This window comes from Bufo gargarizans, chromosome 7, assembly GCF_014858855.1.
Source record: "Bufo gargarizans isolate SCDJY-AF-19 chromosome 7, ASM1485885v1, whole genome shotgun sequence".
Taxonomy (NCBI): domain Eukaryota; kingdom Metazoa; phylum Chordata; class Amphibia; order Anura; family Bufonidae; genus Bufo; species Bufo gargarizans.
Genome location: NC_058086.1, coordinates 175875852 through 175899024, shown reverse-complemented (window position 1 = coordinate 175899024; position 23173 = coordinate 175875852). Strand labels below are relative to the sequence as shown.

Here is a 23173-nt window from a genome sequence, read left to right as displayed (position 1 = left end):
CAGTGACCGACAGGAGATGTATAACAGTATATTACATCTAAGCTTTGGATAGAAAGAATGAAAAGAAGTAAAGGCTGGCACTCAAAATATGTGGGATCAAAAGAAGTGACAATTTAATATATAAAAGCCTATACAATACACAATCATATATAAAAAATACACAGAATAAAAAGTAATATAAATAAAATGCCGCAATATCAACGTGCACTGTGGGCTGCAATCCAGGGACAGCTCTAAATGAGTCTCTTGGTTTGCTCTTGTGATCGAGCTTGAGCAAAGTCTCACTGGAATGTGAGATAAAGTCCTCCTTAGGGTAATCCTCTACCGGGATACACACTGTAGTGAAAACGGCACTCTGGCCGAATAGTAATAGTGCGTCAGGAAGCAAATCAAGTCCCGCTAATGTGAGTCTATCACAGGGTCACTGTAGGGCCACTGAGGAAGGGGAGAGACGTCCCCGAAACGCGTCTGGCGAGTTCACCCCCAAAGAAAGACCCGGAATCATTAAACTAGTTCTTAAACCTATCGGATGTTGGAGCGCTCCACCAGATACCTAAAGCGAAAGTAGTCGGAGGAAAGAACAGACTGAACTTCCTGTAAGGCTAATCCCGCGAGACCAACGTCACGTGATACAACAGCCACGAGCAAGGACGCACAACAGTCTCGAGCGAGGACGCCGAACAGCGTGAGGAGAAGCTGGCGCATGGTGGTGAGTAGTGGTAATTTACCAGTGGTAAGAGGAAGAGATCTGTCAGCTACCGGACCCGATCCAACAGGGTAAGACATACCGGTTATACCTTACTCCACACCTGCAGCCCTACAGTGACCCTGTGATAGACTCACATTAGCGGGACTTGATTTGCTTCCTGACGCACTATTACTATTCGGCCAGAGTGCCGTTTTCACTACAGCGTGTATCCCGGTAGAGGATTACCCTAAGGAGGACTTTATCTCACATTCCAGTGAGACTTTGCTCAAGCTCGATCACAAGAGCAAACCAAGAGACTCATTTAGAGCTGTCCCTGGATTGCAGCCCACAGTGCACGTTGATATTGCGGCATTTTATTTATATTACTTTTTATTCTGTGTATTTTTTATATATGATTGTGTATTGTATAGGCTTTTATATATTAAATTGTCACTTCTTTTGATCCCACATAATTTGAGTGCCAGCCTTTACTTCTTTTCATTATTTAACCCTTTTGACTGATTGGGTGATCAGTCCTTAGGCTAGAGCACCAGCTCTGTCTGAGGAGGAGTGGTGAGCTATCCACTAGTGTGCTATTCAATTTGGATAGAAAGACTTCACACAGTTCCTTCCCATGAGGATTTGTTACACCGACTTCAGGCAGTCAGTTAGAAGTAGGGCAGTGGGATAAGTAAGGTTCTTGCACGACATCGATGTAATGAATTGTAAGGAGAGAATTATGTCAGTACAATTCAGTAAAAGCCTATGTCGGGCAGGGACACACAACATTATAAATCACTATAATGCCATGAGGTCCCAAAACAGGAGCAGATCGCAGGCCAGGAAATACCTGAGTGACACAGAGCGTTTTCTGAAGTAACCACGCTCGTCTGAAACTGTCCAACCCTGCACAAGATGTCATCATGAAATAATCTCTTCATGCACTGCACTTCATCTTGGCTTAGCAAAATAGAGTGGCATTACACAGGAAATGGGTGGGCTTAAGATGCTCAATTTTTCACATCAATTCTAGTGTAAATGTGTGTCTCACAGTAAGGACTCATGTGGTCCGTAACTTGCAGGTCCGCAAAACATGGATCCCAGCTGTGTGCATGCTGCGTTTTCTTTTTCACTTAAATAGACATGTCCAATCCTTGTCTGCAAAACAGACAAGAATAGGGCGTAATGGGCCAGATTTATCATTTCTCTGACAGCTCACTCCACTTTCACATATGGCTAAAGTCAGTTTTAGCCAAGTCAGATTTATGATCGGCCCTTTAAGACTGTAATAAATGTGGTTTGACGGTAGCAGTTTATCCGTCAGTAAGCAGCTTTACAAAAGTCGCACATCTTTACGAAAAAGTCGCATGTTCTATTAAAAAGTCTCATAAGATAAGCATGGTCCTCACTGGAGTGAAATTGCGACTTTTTTGCGACTTTTTAAATAGTCCCAATAGTAAATCTGTCTAGAGATTCATTTACATAAGAAAACACGCCCACTTTCAGAAAAATGGCATAGTGCAGAGCAGAAAAAAAAATTGTGCGCAGTTTTAGCGTTTGGGACTTTTTCACTCCATTATTCTGACCTGAGCTAATGATAAATCTGGCCCAATATCTTTTTTGCATGGCCGTGGAAGGATGGTGCAAATGCACACATTAAAATGAATGGGTCCGCAAAAAAATGCGGACTGGATGAGGAGCAAACATACGGTCGTGTACATGAACTCTAAGTCAACCAGCAGTTGGTAGAGTCACAGAAATGTGTCTATCCTTGCATCAAATTCAACATCCAGCCTGAGCCCCTGAGATAAATCTGGTGCAGGTCTAGACAGCCGGTCTAAGCTTACACCATCTATAGGGTTAGTAAATCTGGGCCATTGTGTAAGGGAAATACAAAAAGACTGAGCAGGGAAAGTAGAGTGTCATTCACTGTGCTTGGGAAACAAGGGGTGGAGCATGTCCAAATATACCAGAGGAAGAGCTCTAGTAATATCTGTCTCTCATTAGCAAAAGTAGTATTACACACTGGGGGATTTATCAAAGTAGTCTAAAGTAGAACTAGCTTAGTTGCCCACAGCAGCCAATCAGATTTCACCTTTCATTTTTCAGAGCTGCATTAGAAAATAAAAGGTGGAATCTGATTAGTTGCTATGGGCAACTAAGCTAGTTCTACTTTTAGACTACTTTGATAAATCTCCCCCAGTGTGTTCTAGCTTTTTTTTTTTTTTTGCAAAAAAATGCTGGGGCCAGAGCGTTTCTTTTCCCCCAGGCATTCTCCTAAGAAAATAAAATGCATGTTAAAAATTGAACAACAAGCCACCCAAAAAGAACACGACTATTTCTTGAAAGCAAAAAAAAAACTGTGTTGGAAGCCTTACTAACATGAAAATGGTACAGCTGAAGCAACGAGAGAAGGTTGGTTCTGATTCGTCTTTATTTTTTTCTGGAATATGCTTTTAACCCCTTAAAGATAGTTTGGCCACACACTCTGGCACCATATTTAAATTTTTTAGTTTTCGCTTATTTTTCTCACCATATACCTGATTAAGAGAAGTTGCACTTGCTAATGGGTTTATTTATTATTCCATATGATGTATTGGGAAACTGGTAAAAAAATAAGATAAAATCATGGGTGCAATTGTTTTTACAGGCTTTGTTTTTTATTGTGAGATAAAAACGTTATGTTATGCATTGCCATATCCTGACACCTTTTAAATTCCTGTTTACACAGCAGTTGAAGCAATTTTTACAAGACACGCTGTAGTTTTTATTGATACAATTTTTGGGGCACATATGACCACTTGATCCTTTTTTTTTATTACAATTTTTGTGAGATTAGGGACCAAAAAAATGGCAATTTGAGCATTTAGATTTTTTATCATGGCGTTCATCATATAAAGTGATACATTCTTTAATAGTTTAATACTTAAACCATTTTCAGATACCGTGAAACTAATGGTCAAATTTTTTTATTTTGAATCTTAAAATCTGAATTTTTTATATTTTTAAAATATGGTTTTATATTGTATAACTTCACCTGTAGCTCTCCAGGGTGACTTGAATTAATTGGATCACTTATACCATAAACAGCAATAAAATAGTATTGCGGTTTATGGCAAAAAAATAAAATAAAATATGGGGGAGATTTATTATAACTGGTGCAAATTAAAATTGGCTTAGTTGCCCATAAACAGATTGATCCCATCATTTTTCTCTGGAGAATTAAAGGATCAACCTTACTGGTTACTATAGTTTTGATAAAACACCTATGATGCCATTAAACCCTATGTAAAGCACGGCTTAAAGGGGCTGTGCCATAAACTACTTTTCATGTATATTCATCAATTACACTAGCTTTGAATCCTTTTTTTTTTTTTATTTACCTCATTTGCAGTTTTCTCTCATCTCCCATGCTTGAACCCCACTTCCTAGTTTATCATGTGTCTGCTGTGTAAAACAGCAGGTACCCACCGACTATATTGCCAGCTCAACTGTTAGGCTAGTGCCCTATCTGAAGACCTGACGTTTACAATACATGTATGGGGCCGCAAAGGAATTAAAGGGATTTTCCGGGATTACTATGCTCATGTAGTTGCTTACCTCATGCACATCTTCCAAATGCTTTTTTCAATCTGGACTCTCGCGCCCAGTTTTCACCATGTAAACAAATTTCTTTGGTTTGTTCCCATCCTGTATGTAACACTTCCTGTTGCTTTATCTGACAAACCCATAATGCAGTTCTCCTTTCTCTGCCTCTGCCACTGCTCCAGCACCACCACCCCCCCCCCCCCCCCCGCAACAATGCCCAGCTAGTTTATAGCTCCTCCCATCCAGCTACATAGACACTGCTCTATTACTGCTTTGACAGGCCCATAAGGCATGCCATCACAGAAAATAAAGAGGTGCACCAGCATGGTCATGTGACCACAGCCCAGAACGCAAGATAGGAGCAATAAAAGTAAAAGAAATTTGTTACAAAATTACTGCTACCTTCATAAAGGACTTTAAAGGATGTTGATGCAAACAGGACAACCCCTTTAAGGGATCAATGCCATTTATAAATGACAGCATTCTGGGTACATGCATTGAATATTTTGTTTATAAAATTGTTTTGTGGAGGTGACAATGGGGAAAAAATAAAATAAAAGTTCCACCAAATTTACATTTTATTTTGTACTATTGTTGCACAAAAAACACAGCTTTTGTTTTTTCTGTTGCTGTGAAATTGATGTTGTAGTTGCAAAGTGCAAAGCTCGACCTGCTGCCCCAGTAAATGGGTGGACAGGACCTCAGTTCTCGAGATTGGTGGGTGTCTCAGTGGTCCAACTCCTGCTGATCACTGAGATAACTTGTAAACTTAGCACAAATCTTTTAATAAGGCCTTATTTTTTTTGATTCTTCACTAGTGAGGTGAAGTGCCCACCTGCCTCTTAACTGACAGAGCCAATCTCTCTCCATACTCTTCTTCCGCTACTGAAGTAGCAATTGCACATGACCTGCTTCACTTTCAGTTGCTGCTCCAGTGATATCCAGCCCTGTCAATCAAGAGGAAGGTGGGTGCTTCTTCACGTGTGTGTGTGGGGGGGGGGGGGGGGGGGACAGCTCCTCACTGGTGTAGAACTCCTGCTGACAAGACAAACCAATTTGTTAGAATTTGGTCCACTCATCTATATCCAGCAGCACCAGAGTTGACCTGCAAATTTTAATTTGCTGCCATGGATCTGACACTAAAAGCCCCTTTATGCTGCCCGATATTCGGGCCAGATTATCGCTAACGAATGTTGGTATGAATGCTTGGTAATGATAATGGGCCTGTTTAAAGGTGCTGCGGATTACCCGAATAATGAGCGAAATGCAGTCATTGGTGCAGTCACCAGTTGCTTGTGCATCTTATTACACATTATTTACCGTATTTTTCGCTTTATATAGGGTTTAGAGAAGGAAAAAATAAATAAAAATTGGAACCAAAATGTGTGCTAAAATATGTTTAGTACATGGGTGTATTCCTATGGATGAAGGGGGTTAAGGTTTAAAATAAACACTTGGGCCAATTACGGTAGAATCCCTGGACAGTGTTTATATTAAATGTGACTATAACCTCCCTCATCCATAGGAATGCACCCATATACTGCAGTACATGGGTGTATTCCTATGAATGAGAGGCTTAATTCATGCATATTGAGGCTGCTGAGCTCCCCTTCATATCCTGTCTGTCACTTCAGGTGTAGACAGTCCCGGAGTCTCAAGGCATAGCACTGCTGCTGGTGGATTGGAGGGTCAGTAACACTCTCTCTTTCTACCTCTTATCCTATGGCAGTGGCGAGTGGCCGGCCGGGAGACTGAGCTGATTGTTTGAAGCAACCGAGCAGCAGTTCGCCGGCGCTTAACATCAGCTCAACATGCAGGTGGCACTGAAGAGGAGAGGGAGAAATAATACTCCTCTGCCTTGGAGCGTGACCCCAGCTGCAGAGGACAAGACATGCAGGCTGGCGGCATTCAGCTTCAATGGCTGCCGCCTGCCCCACACTTCTAGAGGGCGCCGTTACAGTTGCTGGTGGCACGCTCCTAGTTATGAGCTAGCAATGTGCCGCCACGTGCCTGCCATCTTTTTCAACATGCCCCGCCTCTTAATATGTGCAGTGCGGTGCCTACACCACGCGCACGCTGGGCAGGTTCGCTTTATAAGACGTGTGGAAAAGTGCGTCTTATAAACCGAAAAATACGGTATACAGACAGTAAGGTCTGGACTGGTGGTCTGAGTAGAGATCATATAACCTTGCTGCCTGTAATGACAGATATATGGATGCAACAGAGCTTGGATAAAAAAAAAGATTTTTTGTGAAACTCACCTGTAAAATCTTTTTCTAGTCTTTTCCATTGGGGGACACAGACCATGGGTATAGCTTAGAGGCATTAGTAGGAGGGACACTACGCAAATACAAAAGAGCTCCTCCTCCTCGGGCTATACCCCCCCCCCCCCACCCCGACTCCACCACGGGAAACTCAGGCGTTGCACAAGCAGTAGGAGAAGGAGCAAGAAAAATTGATGGAAACCATCGGACCAAGCCATAAGATCCAACCATAAACAGAACCTGAACTCTGAAGACCCCTCCTGCAACAGGCAGAATGGGTGGGAGCTGTGTCCCCCAATGGAAAAAATCTCCTTTTCTCGTACTTTTTTCCATTGGGGGACACAGACCACGGGACGTCCTAAAGCAGTCCATGGGGTGGGAAAAAATATCAGCACCGCCTGGAGGAACGTCCAATGGTAAAACAGGAACCACAGCCTGCAAGACCCTGCGGCCAAAGACAGCATCAGCCGAAGCCAGTGAATGCAACTGATAAAACTTTGTAAAGGTATATAAGGACGACCAGGTGGCCGCCTTACATAGCTGAGACGCAGAGGCACGATTGCTTCTTGCCCAGGAAGCCCCCACCGCCCTAGTGGAAGGAGCGGTAATCCTAGCCAGGGGAACTCTAACATGAGTGTGATAAGCCGCGGAAATAGCCGAGCGGATCCAGCGTGCCACAGTGACCTTGGAGGCCGCCAGACCCTTGCGAGGCCCCTCAGGAATCACAAATAGGGAATCTGAACTGCGGACGGAAGCAGTAGCCGCGAGATATACCTTCAGGGCCCGCACGACATCCAGGGAATGCAGAGTGCGTTCCTTGGGGTTAGCCGGAGAAGGGCAAAAGAAAGGCAGGACAAGATCCTCATTAAGGTGGAAGGGAGAGACCACCTTGGGAAAAAAGGAGGGGACCGGACGGAGCACAACCTTATCCTGGTGGAAAACCAGAAAAGGCTCCTGACAGAAAAGAGCAGCCAGCTCCAACCCCCTGTTTGATGGAAGTTATGGCCACAAGGAAGACCACTTTCCAGGTGAGAACAGTCAGACCTCCCTCAAAGGCTCGAAGGGGGCTGACTGCAGAGCGCGCAGGACCAAATTGAGATCCCAAGGTGGCAAAGGGGGAACATACGGAGGAACCGAATGTGCCACTCCCTGAAGAAAGGTCTTCACAGGACCTCTGAAAAAAGACGGCCAGCGCCGAAACCTGACCTTTCAGGGAACTAAGCGACAGTCCCTTCTTAAGCCCGGACTGAAGAAAAGACAGCACCATCGGGGTGGAAAAGCAAAGCGGAGGAAACCCCGAACTCTCACAAAAGGACAACAAGGCCTTCCAGGTACGATAATAAATCCAGGAGGAAGAAGACTTCCTCGCTCTGATCATGGTCCTAATCACTGAATCCGAGAACCCCCTCTTCTTCAGGATGGCGGTTTCAACAGACACGCTGTTAAACGAAGAGACCGTAAATTCTGGTGGAAGAGCGGGCCCTGAGACAGTAGGTCCTGTCTGTCGGGAAGAGGCAATGGGGCGTCCGCCAGCATCCGAGCCACGTCCAAAAACCATGCGCGGTGAGGCCACTCTGGGGCGATGAGAACGGTCGGGATCCCTTCCGCCTCGATCTTGCGTAGAACCTTTGGTAGGAGAGGAAATGGAGGGAAGACATAGCGGAGGCTTAAGTCCTGCCACGGAGACACCAGCGCGTCCACTCCGTACGCCTTCGGATCTCTGGCGCAAGCCAGGAACACTGGGAGCTTGTTGTTGAGCCTGGACGCCATCAAGTCCACATCCGGGCGGCCCCATCTGTGGCAGATTTCTTCGAACACTTCTGGATGCAGAGACCACTCGCCTGGATCCACCTTGTTGCAGCTTAGAAAGTCCGCTGTCCAGTTGTCCACTCCTGGAATGTAAACTGCTGACAACACCGGAACGTGCGACTCCGCCCACGCCAGAATTCTCGTCACCTCCTGCATCACCATCCGACTGCGGGTCCCGCCCTGATGGTTGATGTAGGCCACAGCCATGGCATTGTCCGACAGACTCACCGGGAGGCCCGCAAGGAGGGGCCCAATGGGAGAGAGTGGAAAATCGCCCTCAGTTCCAGAATGTTGATTGGAAGGCGAGACTCTGCCGCCGACCAAATCCCTTGTACCGTGCGCGACTGGAGAACGCTGCCCCAACCCAGGAGGCTGGCATCGGTGGTGATGACCGTCCAGGAGAAGGGATCTCCCCGACCTCAGGTTCAATGATACTATTCAAACTGATAGTGATGAGCCCCAATGGCGAAGCGCAGGAATCGTTGGCGAGATGAGATTCTGCGATCGGAACATGCAGATAAGCGTCCTGGATGCGAGGAACTCACCTGGAAGAAGAGAAACAATAACGGAGCGGAGGGATTCCATTCGAAATCTTCGCACCCGTAGAGATTTGTTGAGCAGTTTTAGGTCCAGGATCGGACGCACCGACTCCTCTTTCTTTGGGACCACGAACAGGTTTGAATAAAAACCTGTGCCCTGTTCCTCTGGAGGAGAAAAAACGTTCCGGTGGTCTGGACACGAACTCTATCTTGTAACCAGACATTACAATCTCTAGAGCTCATGCGTCCTGAACATGAGCCCTCCAAACCTGCTGATAAGAAAGCAGGCGGCCCCCCACCATGAGGTGTGGGGGCACCCCTTCATGCAGAAGATTGCTTGGGATCGGCAAGGCGGGTCGACTGTCCTCGGGCGCCAGGTAGGCTGGGGTTTAAAAGAGGGCTTCTTGCGGGAGTCCTGTGACCCTCCTGCAGAGGAAGCAGGCGACGACTTGTTTGTAGAGAAGCGGCGAAAGGACTGGTACCGAGAACCGGAAGTCCTCGCCCGAAAGGGGCGCTTAGCCCTAGGCTGGGGAAGGCGAGTGCTCTTGCCCCCAGTAGCGGCAGAGATTAACTCATCCAGTTGAGCCTCAAAAAGTATGGCACCCTCAAAAGGGAAGGTACGCAAGGGAACGCTTGGAGGAAGCGTCAGCGTCCCATACCTTCAACCAGACCTCCCTGCGTTGAATGACCGAAATACGGGCAAAAAGGGAACCGATGTCCATGGAAGTGGGGGGGCTGAGTTAAGAGAAGAGGGGGAAAGGTGATTCTGTCCAGGGGCAGGGCAGGAGGCACAGGCACCAGTGACCGAAAGTGGGAGCAGACACTCCATACAGGACCCCATTGGTCTGAGAAGAGGTCTTACCGGACTTAGGCTTAGGCATGATGGTCTCTTCACAAAAGTGACTGGAATCAGTACAGAGAGAAAAAATCCTACCGCTCAGGCAAGAGCACAAGCAACCAATACAGAGAGGAGCGGGGGAGCAGCCGTTCAGTGTGAGAAGCTTCTCAGCAGCAGCAGGAAGGAGCCGGAGCGCTGATTAGGCTCCGCCCCCCGATCGCATCATAGGAGCGTGCGCTCCGCTCTCTGTTTAAAGAAGGGAAATAAAATGGCCCCCGGCGCCGCTCTGCGTGGAAAAAAACTAAAGTAAAGCATCCCCAGCAAGGGGGATGACAAGCCCATAGAAGCGGAGACCGGAGGGGGAAGTGCGCTGCTTGGGAGATAAAGCGGCGCCGCTCAGAGACATGATATGCCGCCAGAGAAGGAGCAGGAGCGCCAAGAGACGTCTGCCCATTTAAGTGCCTCCATGTCCCTTGCGCCCCAGACAGAACAACAATGCCACCTAGATCCCCATTCACCCAGGAGGCCCATAGGTCTCAGAGCAGAGAGGTAGGGAGAGGGGTGACACACAGAGGTGCAGCTTCATACTTATCTGCTCCTGCAGATCTTCTCCCTCGACTCCAGGACCAGCATGGATGCACCGCTTCAGACATTTGACTCCTTGCTCAGGAGAGCAGTGCTCTGGTGGAGGGTGGCAGCAGTTGACCCAGTAGCTGGTGGGATGCCGGAACTGACAGGTCGATCCACTTGCCTTCTTGGGGGAATAATGGAGGCAGCCTGGCAACGTCCAACAGACGGCGGCAGGCACTCTATGGGGGACCAGGAAGGCGCAATGCCGACCCGCGTCCCCAGCTGGAAGAAAAATAACAAAAGGGAGTCGAATGAAAAAAGTGTCAACCTCCTTCACCAGACACTAAGCAAAGACTGAGTTCCTCCTGGTGGAGTCGGGGGGTATAGCACGAGGAGGAGGAGCTCTTTTGTATTTGCATAGTGTCCCTCCTACTAATACCTCTAAGCTATACCCATGGTCTGTGTCCCCCAATGGAAAAAAGTACGAGAATTTTTTATTTTTATTTTTTAAATACTACACTGATAGTGCCAAATAACTGCTCAGGGCTGTTGAGTCGGTAGATAAATGGTCCGACTTCTCAGTCTTTGGTACTTCCGACTCCCACCCCTCTGTATTTAATATGCAAATGTATTTTATACATTCCTTGAAGGAAAGAAAGGCAACATACATGTCATTACCACAGAACTACTGGCTAGGAAGCTGCTGCCTTTTCCTTTGTGTGCTGATCTTCTGCTGAAGATAGGGCAGTGGGAGGAGCCAGGAAGGGGTATTTATTTTAAAACATGATTTCCCTAGTAGAGTCCCATAGTCATGTTTAAAGTTTAAGCTAACAATCTGAGTTTACAAGGTTTTTATAGCCTTAGCTGAATGACAGCAGTTTTTTCAAATGGTTTACAGCTTCAGTCTTGAACTATTGACTATTTATTCCCTTCCCTTTGTCTAGTCCTACAAAAAACATATTTACTTAAATCAGTTATCAGTGAGAGGCTAGGTTAACCATAGGCGTTGCGTTCCCTGTAACAGCGGAACACAACACAATGGAAAGTATAAGTATTGCTGCTCCTTAACTGTGCGTTGCGTGCCATATAGTGAAGCATATGAAAAGCATGCTTCTTCATGGTCACTTAACGTGTTCGTTTCGCGGTAACATGACGTACTGCATGCATTGGCCTTTATTTTTACAGTAGAGAAGTACCGTATTTTTCGCAAAAGTGGGTGAAAAATAGCAGTGCATCTTATGGGGGCGAATGCTGCTACCGTACGGTGAATAGGCTGAGGGAGGAGGGACTGGGGGGGCGGCGTCTGTTTCTGTAATGGCAGCGGGGCCCGGTGCAGTCCCTGTATTCTACTACACCAGGTCCCGCTCACTGTAGTATACTGGTAATCATATCTAACTTGTGGGTATTGTTAATGTATTCCAATCATCTTAAATCTAGCGCTGTACTACTTACTACTCCTTGGCAGTCAGGAGGCCGGGTGGGTGCTCGTAGTGTAGCTCACTAAGTCACGCGCCTGCTCCGCCCACTTTATGAATGAAGCAGGCACTGGGCCCCGCTGCCATTACAGAAACAGATGCCGACCCCAATTCACTACACAGCGACACTGTTATGGGGGGGAATCTGTGGATGACACATAAGATAAGATGCTATATATGTGTCATCCACAGATGCCCCCACAATGATCCCCCAAAACAGTGCCACCCACAGACCACCATTAGTTCAAAACCCACCAAAAGCACACCTTTTGGTTCAAATTTTATTTTCCTCCTCAAAAACCTAGGTGCGTCTTATGGGCAGGTGCATCTTATAGGGCGAAAAATACAGTAATTATAACTTTTTGTGAATTGGGACATTTAAACTTTTTAATTTCAATTTAAATCTAGTAGAAGTCGGAGTCTGTTAATTTTTTGCCGACTCCGACTTCAGGTACCCAAAATTGCCTCCGACTCCACAGTCCTGTAACTGCTGGAGTGCTTATTTAATGGCGCTTTACATTCCTAATATATCATTCTTCGAGTATTGTCATGTCTTTGCTTCAGATCTAAGCTGGAATACTACTGAAGGCAAGAGAAAAGACAAGTAATACTCCAACCGCTCTTCTTCCATATGGCCGTATCAGAATTTCATAAACTTAAGCAAAGGGTGAACAATCCAATTAAAATACATAATGGTAAATTATGTAAGATTAATTGAAATTAGAGAAAGACTTAACAGTAGAGCTGTATGCAATAGGGAAAGTTTTAGAAGAAGCAATATAGATTTGAGATAGAAAAACAGCAGAGGCAAACAGAGAAAACGGCAAGACATAGTATAAGGTCAAGACTGAGGAAGGTATAAATATTCCTAGGCAATGCATGTTGGCAGTGATGACCAAGCAAGTCCTGTACTAATAGTTTACGTCATAAATGAAATTCTAGGGGTGCAGTCATGTTCTGAAATCACAGCTACGATGAAGCTGTTCAGGAAAGACATTAAATTAACTGAACACGAAACTTGGAGGGGTGATCACATTGATGAAATGTTAACTAATAAAATTAATAAAAACCAAAAATAATCTATAAAATGTTTGGGGGTCTTTTAAGTGCTGCAATTAACACATCTGTTGATTGGGTGTATTAGATTTCCTTTTAACTTTCATCTCTAGTAGCGACCTCCTCCCATGTTAGCAATTGAAAAGAATCTATCTGCAGAATATATTGCTCTAAATTGTACACTGAACCCGACAGAGCGGTTTGATGTACAACCCTCATCTTTTTATGCCTGACAGCTCATTAACCCAGGAACTTGATATTGATAACCTATCCTCAGGAATCCATGCATATCAGCTGTTCAAAGAGGCCACAGCCCTAGGTGAGCATTCAGACCCCTTACTAGTTCAGTGATTTCACTCTACATTGGTCATGAGTCCTATTCAAGTGAATAGGGCTGAGCAGCAATACCAAGCACAGCGCTATGCTTGGTAAGTGGTGAATAGATGGCAGCAGCCTCTTCAAACAGCTGATCAAAAAACAGGGGGGGGGGGGGGCTGTCGTCAGACCCCACCTGATCTGATATTGATGAACTAACCTGAGCATAGGCAATCAATACCAAGTTTCTAGATGATTCTTAAGCCATATTCGTATCAGTTTGATCAGAGATTAGCTATGAGCGTTTATGAGCTATTTAGGAGTTCAGAGGTAATACATACAGCAAGCCATCAGAGCAGCAACCTGACGGATTCAGCATGAAACTGAAAGCAAGGACACTCTGCAGACAAACTTAACCTTGTAAAACAAACACTGTTGATTTTTTTTTTTTTATAAAGAATAATTGAAATAAATATTTTTGGACCAAAATTATTGAATTGCAATCATAAAAATAAACGTCCCGAAGGTGTTAAATGGCCTTTAAGTAAGCAGCTCATGAATTTACAGGCATTTTAAGAATCTGCTAAGCGCCTTGAGGTTGCCAAGAAACACATCTTACGGCACTGTTACATTTAGGGAAGTATCCTTTTGCCTGCAGGGTAACAAAAAGTATCTTTCTGCATCCAAGAAAGTTGCAGCTGCCTCATGGAATGAGACATTCTTTATTTGATGTGCTCTTAGGTAAATTTGAATTCACATATTATAGGCTTTCCAGTAATTTGCCAATTTTGGAAATATAGAATTAAAGGGTTTCATGAGAAAGAACATTATGTAGCTGACTGACATTAGCGATGTGCTAATGTCAGCAGTACGCTTTATAACTCCCTGCCTGCCGTCGGTCTCTTAAAATAAAAACTTTTAAAATATGCTAACGAGCCTCTATGTGCTCTTAGGGCGTTGCTTCAGCACCTAGAGGCTTGGTCTACGCACACTTTGGCACGCCCAGGTCCAGTTGATTGACTCTCGAGTTCTCCTCAGTGCCCCGTACATCCTCTCGCCTGCACTGTTCATTTTAGTATTCGGCGCAGTGAGTGAAGGACACGCTCCTGCTTCCTCACTGCGCCGAAGGAGGCTGGCAGCAGAAGCGCGTCCTTCACTCACTGCGCCGAATACTAAAAGGGACAGCGCAGGCATGGGATATACGGGACACTGAGGAGAACTCGAAAGTCAATCAACTGGACCTGGGGGTGCCAAAGGGTGCGTAGACCTAGCCTCTAGGTGCTAAAGCAACGCCCTAAAGTGGTAATATTGTCCAAAAATGAATAGGTTATTTTAACCTTAAAGTAACAGCATATTTCTAGGATATGCCATTACTTTATGGTTGGTGGAGGTCTGACCGCACCTCTGCAATCTTTCCTGAACAGCAGCGCCATTCAAATTAAGGGATGCGGATCCCAGCGTTGTGCAGGGAACCTAATCAGTGGCCTCTCATTAAAAATCCAATAGGAATGGTCTGTAAAAGCATGAGATTGGAAAACAGTGGAAAAGAATTAAGTGTGAGTTGCTTGGTTCAAATCTTTCATTATCAACAAATGTGTGTTATTGACTTTAGGGTAATAAAATCCTTTTTATGCCAGTTAAGTAAAACTGTAATGTTTCCCACCCTGGAAGAGAATTTAGAAAAATAGTAGAAAGAAACAGAGCTGAGGAAAGAAGAGGCAGCGAGAGAGACAGAAGAGAGAATACAGAGCTACAGAAGTGTTTATTGAGCATGCTACAGAGGTAAGCAGAATACACACAAGATGAAATCAAAACCACCGTCAAACCTTCCAACTTTGTTAGAAAATTAATTTTTAATTGTGCCGCAACCAAACTAGACTGAATTTTACATTTCTAAAGATGTAAAAACTTAACTAATAGAAAATATACATGACCATTTATTTCCTACATAAACAGAATCTATGGATTTTAACCAAATACATCAATTCGAAAAATGTACTTGTCCTGCACACAGTCAAGGTAGCGAATCGCTGAAAAGATGAGCCGCTCTCCTGACTGCAGCCTGTAGATTCTGAGCCATGTCTATAAGTCAGGTCTGTTTCTAAATACAAAATATTTCTGTTCTTTATTAAAACATAATATTACAATGCAAGGAAAAAAAATTAAGACTAAAGGCACATAAACTTTGGTCCCACCTGGTTGTCAGTTATCAAAAACTGCCACTATTCTCTTCACTAGTCAAAGGCTCCCCCTGCCATAGTAAAAATACATGCGCCAGTTTCGGAAATTGCTTGACCGGTCTGCACATGCTCAGAAAATCCACAACTATATCCAAGTAGAATTTACAAACAGAAGATGGCAATATATAGGTAAATGCACATCAGTCATGTCAACTTCAAAAACTACAGAAAATATTCAGCCACAAACAAGACATTACTTTAGTGCCGACATTTAAATGATACGTCTCACAAGAGTGTACAAAAGGTTAAGGTTTTCTATACCGTGGTCAACACTTTAGGGATCTTTCTCAGTCAAAAAAATAAAATAAAAAATTTAGTCCTCTGACAGTAAACAAAGAAACCTACAAAATGGAACAAAGGCAATTAACAGGGGCAGAAGGAGGGGAAAAGGAAAAATGAAAATGGCAGATGAATCAAAACTTAACCTTTTTACACAACTCCTGGTGCTTAATGCAGCTATACACATGTAACAATGTGCCCATGAGGATTCTCCCGTGTTCTAAAATGGTAGCACGTAAGGAAAAACAAAATACACATTTTTCATAAGGCACATGTCCATGGAGAGAAAAAAATAAGAAAAAGAAAATTGAAATGGGAACTTAAACACAAATGGCTTCCCTAGTCACCGTGCACAATCTGCAGCTAAATGTTAACTGCGGTTTAAATCATTTATATAAAGAACCAAGGAATGATAACAGAGTGAAGAACAAAATAGGGTCTGGTCCCCACTTTTCTGAACAGTCTATTGGTGACAACACACTGAACAATGCAACAACACCAGACGCTTTTTTCTTTTTCATCCTCCTCTCTGGTCTTTTAAATGGTTGATTTGGAGAATGAAACTCTCAGATGGTGATTATCACCAATGTTGTAGTTGTGGAGGTCAATCAGTGCCTGTATAGCTTCTTCCACAGTGGACATCTGAAGGAGGGCCATTTTATGGTCCCTAAAAATTCAGGAGGGGAAAAAAAAAAAAAATGAATGGTAATCTCACAGTGGATTCCTAAAACATTTAACGAGATGTTTAAAAAAAAGGAAGGATTTCTAAATCACATACACGAAGCACTTAGTGCATTATAGGGGTGGGCGATATAGGCGATATGCGATATGAATTTGGGCCACGATATGGATTTTCGCCATATCGCCTATATCGCCGGACCGCGATATGATCGCGCGCACCATGTTCTGAGCCGGCCGGCACAGCGGAGGGAGGAGGAAGGAGGAGGGAGTCCCTCCCTCCCCACTGTGCGCGGCTGCCGCTGAACACCAATGAGGACCGAGGAGGAGGAGGGGAGGGACTGTGGCCACTGCACTACCAATGAATGTGCCGGCCATATCCCTCAGGGTCCCCCTCCTCCCCCCCATCATTGGTGGCAGTTTGCAGTTCCGATCGGAGCCCCAGTAGTGTAATGCTGGGGCTCCGATCGGTTACCATGGCAGCCAGGAGTCACGCTGCTGAAGTCCTGGCTGCCATGGTATGTTAGTGAGCAGAGAGCAGCGCATTATACTCACGTGCGCTGTGGCCGCCGGTCGCTCCTTCTTCTGTCTGTGCGGCGGATAGCTAATGCTTACAGCATTAGCAATGCGCCGCACAGACCTATGAGAAGGAGCGACCGGCGGCCACAGCGCACGTGAGTATAATGCGCTGCTCTCTGCTCACTAACATACCATGGCAGCCAGGACTTCAGCAGCGTGACTCCTGGCTGCCATGGTAACCGATCGGAGCCCCAGCATTACACTGCTGGGGCTCCGATCGGAACTGCAAACTGCCACCAATGATGGGGAGGGGGACCCTGTGGCCACTGCCACCAATGATTAATACTGGGGAGGGAGGGAGGGGGGGTTTGCGTTACCAGAGGGGGCAGATCAGAGGTTGGGGAAGGGAGGCAGATCAGAGGCTGGGGAAGGGGGGCAGATCAGAGGCTGGGGAAGGGGGGCAGATCAGAGGCTGGGGAAGGGGGGCAGATCAGAGGCTGGGGAAGGGGGGCAGATCAGAGGCTGGGGAAGGGGGGGCAGATCAGAGGCTGGGGAAGGGGGGCAGATCAGAGGCTGGGGAAGGGGGGCAGATCAGAGGCTGGGGAAGGGGGGCAGATCAGAGGCTGGGGAAGGGGGGCAGATCAGAGGCTGGGGAAGGGGGGCAGATCAGAGGCTGGGGGGGGCAGATCAGAGGCTGCCGCCATGGTCAGCTCCCTGCTGTTGTGTGCACTATGCACAGGGCAGCAGGGAGAGTGTAAAGTCCTATTCACCCTAATAGAGCTCTATTAGGGTGAATATGACAAGGGTTCTAGCCCTTAAGGAGGCCAATAGTTAATAAATAAAAAGTAAAAAATAATAAAATTTAAACACCCCCCCCCCCCCCCAATATAGAAAACAATATATCGCAATATATATCGCATATCGCACATGCTTAAAATTATATCGCAATATAGATTTTAGGCCATATCGCCCACCCCTAGTGCATTATACACTTTTTGGAGGCTTTGTACTCTAGCAATAACCAAGTACACTTGAAGATTGCATTAGCGTACTTGAAGAACGGCCGCAAACAATTTTATTCTCTGACCTGCTAGAAAGAAACATGATGTAATCTTCTTACCAGTATCTGTATTCGTGAACTCTCAGCTATGTCATGTGACCAGCAATCAGACTTTCCAAATAACACAGCGCCTTATGTGTGGACAGGAAGTCAGTTTCTCTATGTATTTCTATGGGAGCCTCAATGTCAGTCTGATAGGAATAAATGGAGAAGGAACCGACTTCCTGTCCTGTGTGAGTTGGAGATCAGAGAGTTGGGTCACATGACACAGCTACAATTAGGAGAGAGGGGATAACTCACAAATACAGTCACTGATGAGAAGATTACATTCACTACAGATTACATCATGCACCTTTCTAACAGGTCAGAGAATAAACATTTTTGTAGGAGTTCTACTTTTAGCAGACATGTCTGGAAAGCTGAAAGGTCCTCTTTAAACATTAACCATATGATACAGAAAAAAAAAGCCTAATGCCGGCTGATATTCTGAATACTCTAAACCAGGGATGTCAAACTCTGGCCCTCCAGCTGTTGCAAAACTACAACTCCCATCATGCCTGGGCATACTGCAGCCATCAGGGAATGCTGGTAGTTGTAATTTTGCAACATCTGGAGGGCCATGAGTTTGACATCCATGCTCTAAACCATGTACTTGACTGGAGGTACTGGCTCTCAGATGAAGGTTGGTTTTCAGTCTAGAAATTAAATTAACTTACTGAAAAAATTTGAAAGCTTTAACAGTTCCCCCTGTGTTTGTAAAAAGTGTGCGCAAGTCGTCTTCAGTAATGGTTTGCCTACAGGAAAGAAAAATATATTAAAAAAGAAGAACAATGAAGTTTATTTGTCTACATTTTTCTCTCATTTTGTTCTGCAGCCATGAAAACATTCCAAAACTATTAAAATATAACAACTACAAGACAAGATGAAACATGGCCACAACATGGACATTGACTTACGGAATGTTCGACAAATGAAGAGTTGCAGAAGGTGGGAAGATATTCTGAAAATTTTTTGAACCGGGCTTTTTGAAACGATGTAGCTGAGAGTTGCCGAAATCCTTTGTTAGCCCTTGATCATCCAGCCCTTCTCGAGGTAGCTGCACTGTCTGATGCTTGGACAATGTAACCCTGATAATCTTTCCGTACATCTTCTGCCCATTAAGGTGACTCATAGCTGACCCAAAAAAAATAATATATATATATATAGCACGCAGATATTACAGCTGTACATAAAGACAATTTGAATACAGTCACGGGCAGCTTACTCATAATTTCAGGTTATTTCACAGAGCACACAGTGTAACAAGAGAGTTTAAAATTGCAAGTCAATATGATCATATTCTACCTAGTTAAAACATTAAAAGGAAAATTAATAGTTGAGCTTGCTTATATTGTGGCAGGGCTAGGTTTCTGTGTTGCACTAGCTCCAATACACGCTCTGTGAGCATGAACCTTATGAAATTCTGCACACTGGGTGATGCTACAAAGAGCATAGTAGAGGGGGCATCACTGGAAATGTATCTTTCACTGTATAGCTATAACTAATGCGCCCCCCCCCATGAAGTCAAGAAGGGTCTGTGCTGTGCTGGAAATGTACAAAATGTTTGCTTCACTACATCCTTCTATACAGTCTATTTGATGCAGGACTTTTTTTGTTCATTGTCAACCATCCTCCATATACTCGCACTTCTTTGTACTCTCTGTAGGGCCATCATTTCCCAACTTCACTACAGAGAATCAGGAACCTGCTTTAAACCCTCAAAATGTGTATTAGGCTACTTTCACATTAGCGTTCGGGGCTCCGCTTGTGAGTTCCGTTCAAAGGCTCTCACAAGCAGCCCGGAACGCATCCGTCCAGCCCTAATGCATTCTGAGGGGATGCGGATCCGCTCAGAATGCATCAGTCTGGCAGCGTTTGGCCTCCGCTCAGCAGGCGGACACCTGAACTCTGCTTGCAGCGTTCGGGTGTCCGCCTGGCCGTGCGGAGGGAAACGGATCCGTCCAGACTTACAATGCAAGTCAATGGGGACCGATCCGTTAGAATTTGACACAATATGGCTCAATTTTCAAACAGATCTGTCCCCCATTGACTTTCAATTTAAAGTCTGGACGGATCCGTCTGAAGCTACTTTCACACTTAGAATTTTTTCTACAATATAATGCAGACGGATCCGTTCTGAACGGATCCCATCGTCTGCATTATATGAGCGGATCCGTCTGGGCAGACCCCAGACGCTCTGAACGCAAGTGTGAAAGTAGCCTTAAATGGGCGTTCAGTCTCCAGCACCAAACCCATATGTGACTGTCAAAGGAAGCAGCAGAAAGCACAGCAGAAGGGTTCACGTGACTGGATTGCGGAGAGGGTAAAAGCGGCGATCTACCTAAAGACACTATATTAAAGCGAGAGATCACTGCACATTATAGTGTATGGTAAACAAACAATGGAAAACCCCTTAAAGTATATTCAGCACGTTTCTGTTGTAAACGAAAGATGCTATAAAAAACCCTGTGCTCTAGCACTATACCTGCCTCATTTCTGTCATTTTCATTGGTAGGCTAGAAGTCTTCATGTGTTGTGTTCCATACCCACAAAGCTTCTCCTAGTATGCATCATTAATGAACAACCTATTCTAGGATCTACACTTGCTGTGCTTCACTCAGCAGACAGAAAAATCCCTTTCCAAATTATGTATTCCCCCCAAAAAAACAACAATATTGCTTTGTACAAGAAGACATCCTGCCTTCATCCCAGGAGTTGTGTCTTCCTGCAAGAACATTACTCAAATACCTTGAGAAAAGTGCTTTAAGTAGACAGATTAAAAATAGTCTAAAGAGGTAAACCCTCTAAATTATATTTTCCCCCACTATCTTCCCATCTGTAAATGTGCTGCTGTACATAACTGCTTGTTTAACAAGCCTACATATGGATTTATTAATGTATTTCCAGCTTACATGACATTTGCCAGTTGGATCATAGAACCCTGATGAGACTCCCTGTCCCACAAAGTCTGCTACGTGGACAGGAAGTCAGATTCTCTATTCTTCGCTATGAGAGCCTCAGTGTCCGTTTCACAGGAGTGGAAAGAAACTGACATCCTGTCCAAACAGCAGACGCTGTAAAATTAGTCTCATCGGGTCACATGACCTAAGTGCCAAAAGAAAAAAAAAAAAAAAAAAAAAAAAAAAAAAAAAAGGAGGCTGAAAATACATCAAGAAATCGATACAGAAAAAAATAAAAAATAAAATAAAAAAGTCCTTCAAGTGTAACTGCTGTTTCATGTTTTTTTCCCCCCATAAAGAATAGTAAAGGCAAACACAAGAAACTTTGTAATACATCTCATCAGAGAAAGATGTTTTCTTCTGTTGTCAGGGTCCTCTCCTGCTCCCCCTCCTTCTCTAAATGTCAAATCACCACTTGAAGATGTGCCGTGTGCTCAGTGAAGGATCAGATTACATAGAAGTCTATGGAGAGGGGAGGAGGAGAGGTAGATGGAGGGCCTGCTGCATACACGCACAAGCAGAAAGAGTGAGGAGCGACTTGTATGTGATTGACTGTCTTATTTCACTGCTATATTCACGCCTAAGCTGCTCAGTTCTGCTGTGTAATGTTCTGATGCTTTGGAGGGTGTGCCACAGACAATTAGTGAACAGGTACAGCTCTTTATCCACATCTGCTGTTGTGGTAGACACGATCAGCCAGTTTCCACCCGACAGCTCTAACAAAGTTGATAATTTTCAGATTGTGGAGGAAATTATTCTAAATATGCTTGACAAAAGTATAATAATGTCCAGAAATAGTGGCATTCTTAATGTACACCCACATGGCAACTTATTCTGAAAAATTATGTAAAAGGACATTCAAACTTTAAAAAAAGTTATCCTACAAAAAGGTAATATAAGAGTGAGAGGGGTCAAGTCACTGGGACCCACAGCGTTCCTCAGAATCAAGGTTTCCCTATCTGAATGGAACAGCAGTGCGTTAGCCAGTCCACGGCTCCATTCACTTCTACGGTATTGACATAGATATCGCTCTGTCCCATAGAAGTGAATGGAATGGTAGAAAACCATGGGCAACATGGTGGCTCAGTGGTTAGCACTGGCGCCCTGCAGTGCTGGAGTCCCGGGTTCAAATCTGTCCAAGGACATCATCTGCATGGAGTTTGTATGTTCTCCCCATGGGTTTCCTCCGGGTACTTCAGTTTCCTCCTGTGGGGACCTTAGGTTGTGAGCCCCTATTGAGCGACAGTGTGATGTGGAATATAGTAGCAAAGTTATATAAAAGAGAGTATAATAAAATAAAGAGACACAGAGACAGAGAGAGAAAGATAGAGAGACAGACAGAGAGAATAGAAAATAAAAAATTCTCCACTATAATAAAATGAAACTTTGGTACAGACATTGCATGTGCTTATATTTAAAAGGAACTGATCAGGATCTATCAAAATATCTAATATTAATAACCTGAGCATAATGACAAACATAGCTCTGCTAAACCATGAATTATGGCAAGAAGGGTTCCAACTAAGCTTTTCCTAGATTTGACAAGGCCGTGAAGTCTTCTCAGTTTATCCCTGCCTCGGATTGTGACGAAGGAGGCATAAACACATTACTTGATGACCTTTACTTTACCTTATCTTTCACAACTCCAGGAAAATCATCTCAAAACACGGGGCATTTAACAGGTTAGAAAAATAAAATTATATTTAGCTTCTGGCCGTTTTTTTAAGAGCTTAATGCAAAAAGACACATCTTACCCAGCTGTGACTGGTTGCCATCAGCCATCTGTATAAGAGCACTGTCTTTCTTATTGTATAAAATCTTCACGCGCTGCACATCGCCATAGACACCTTTTATTAAAATTCAAACACAAGAGGGTAAATGGCAAGTAGGAGTTTGATTGCCAAGTTTAAATTTGAAAGGTCAAATGAAACAACCAGACACCAAAAGGACCATTCAAACAGGCCTAACATACACAAGAATGACAGATCTTGAACAGTGAATTTTTGGATAAGAAAATATTTGATATACCCTCAAACCTATGTGAATGACAAATAAAAAATAAATAAATTAATTAATAAAATACCATGCAAAATAAATTCACATGCATTAAAATAATTTCAACTATGGTGAGTTTTTAAAAGAAGAAAGCAATGATAAGAGAAACAAATTGTAAGATAAAAATAAATAAAAATAAATGACTATTGAAAATTACACCAAAGTGCTAGCTACAAATAAAAAATAAAAAAAGGTGAAATA

At 44.2% G+C, this 23173-nt stretch overlaps 1 protein-coding gene across 1 annotated transcript in view; it reads right to left on the bottom strand.

The window, feature by feature from the left end:
* Nucleotides 1-14908: 14908 nt before the first annotated feature.
* The window catches only part of PTBP2 (polypyrimidine tract binding protein 2), a 52093-nt gene continuing 43828 nt past the window's right edge, over nucleotides 14909-23173 (bottom strand). Inside the window, exons 11-14 of the mRNA XM_044301244.1 lie at nucleotides 22672-22764; nucleotides 18875-19091; nucleotides 18635-18712; nucleotides 14909-16328 (exon numbers count right to left, since the gene is read on the bottom strand). Coding sequence (XP_044157179.1) covers nucleotides 16199-16328; nucleotides 18635-18712; nucleotides 18875-19091; nucleotides 22672-22764 — 518 coding nt within the window. The 3' untranslated portion in view covers nucleotides 14909-16198. The remainder of the gene's footprint in view (nucleotides 16329-18634; nucleotides 18713-18874; nucleotides 19092-22671; nucleotides 22765-23173) is intronic.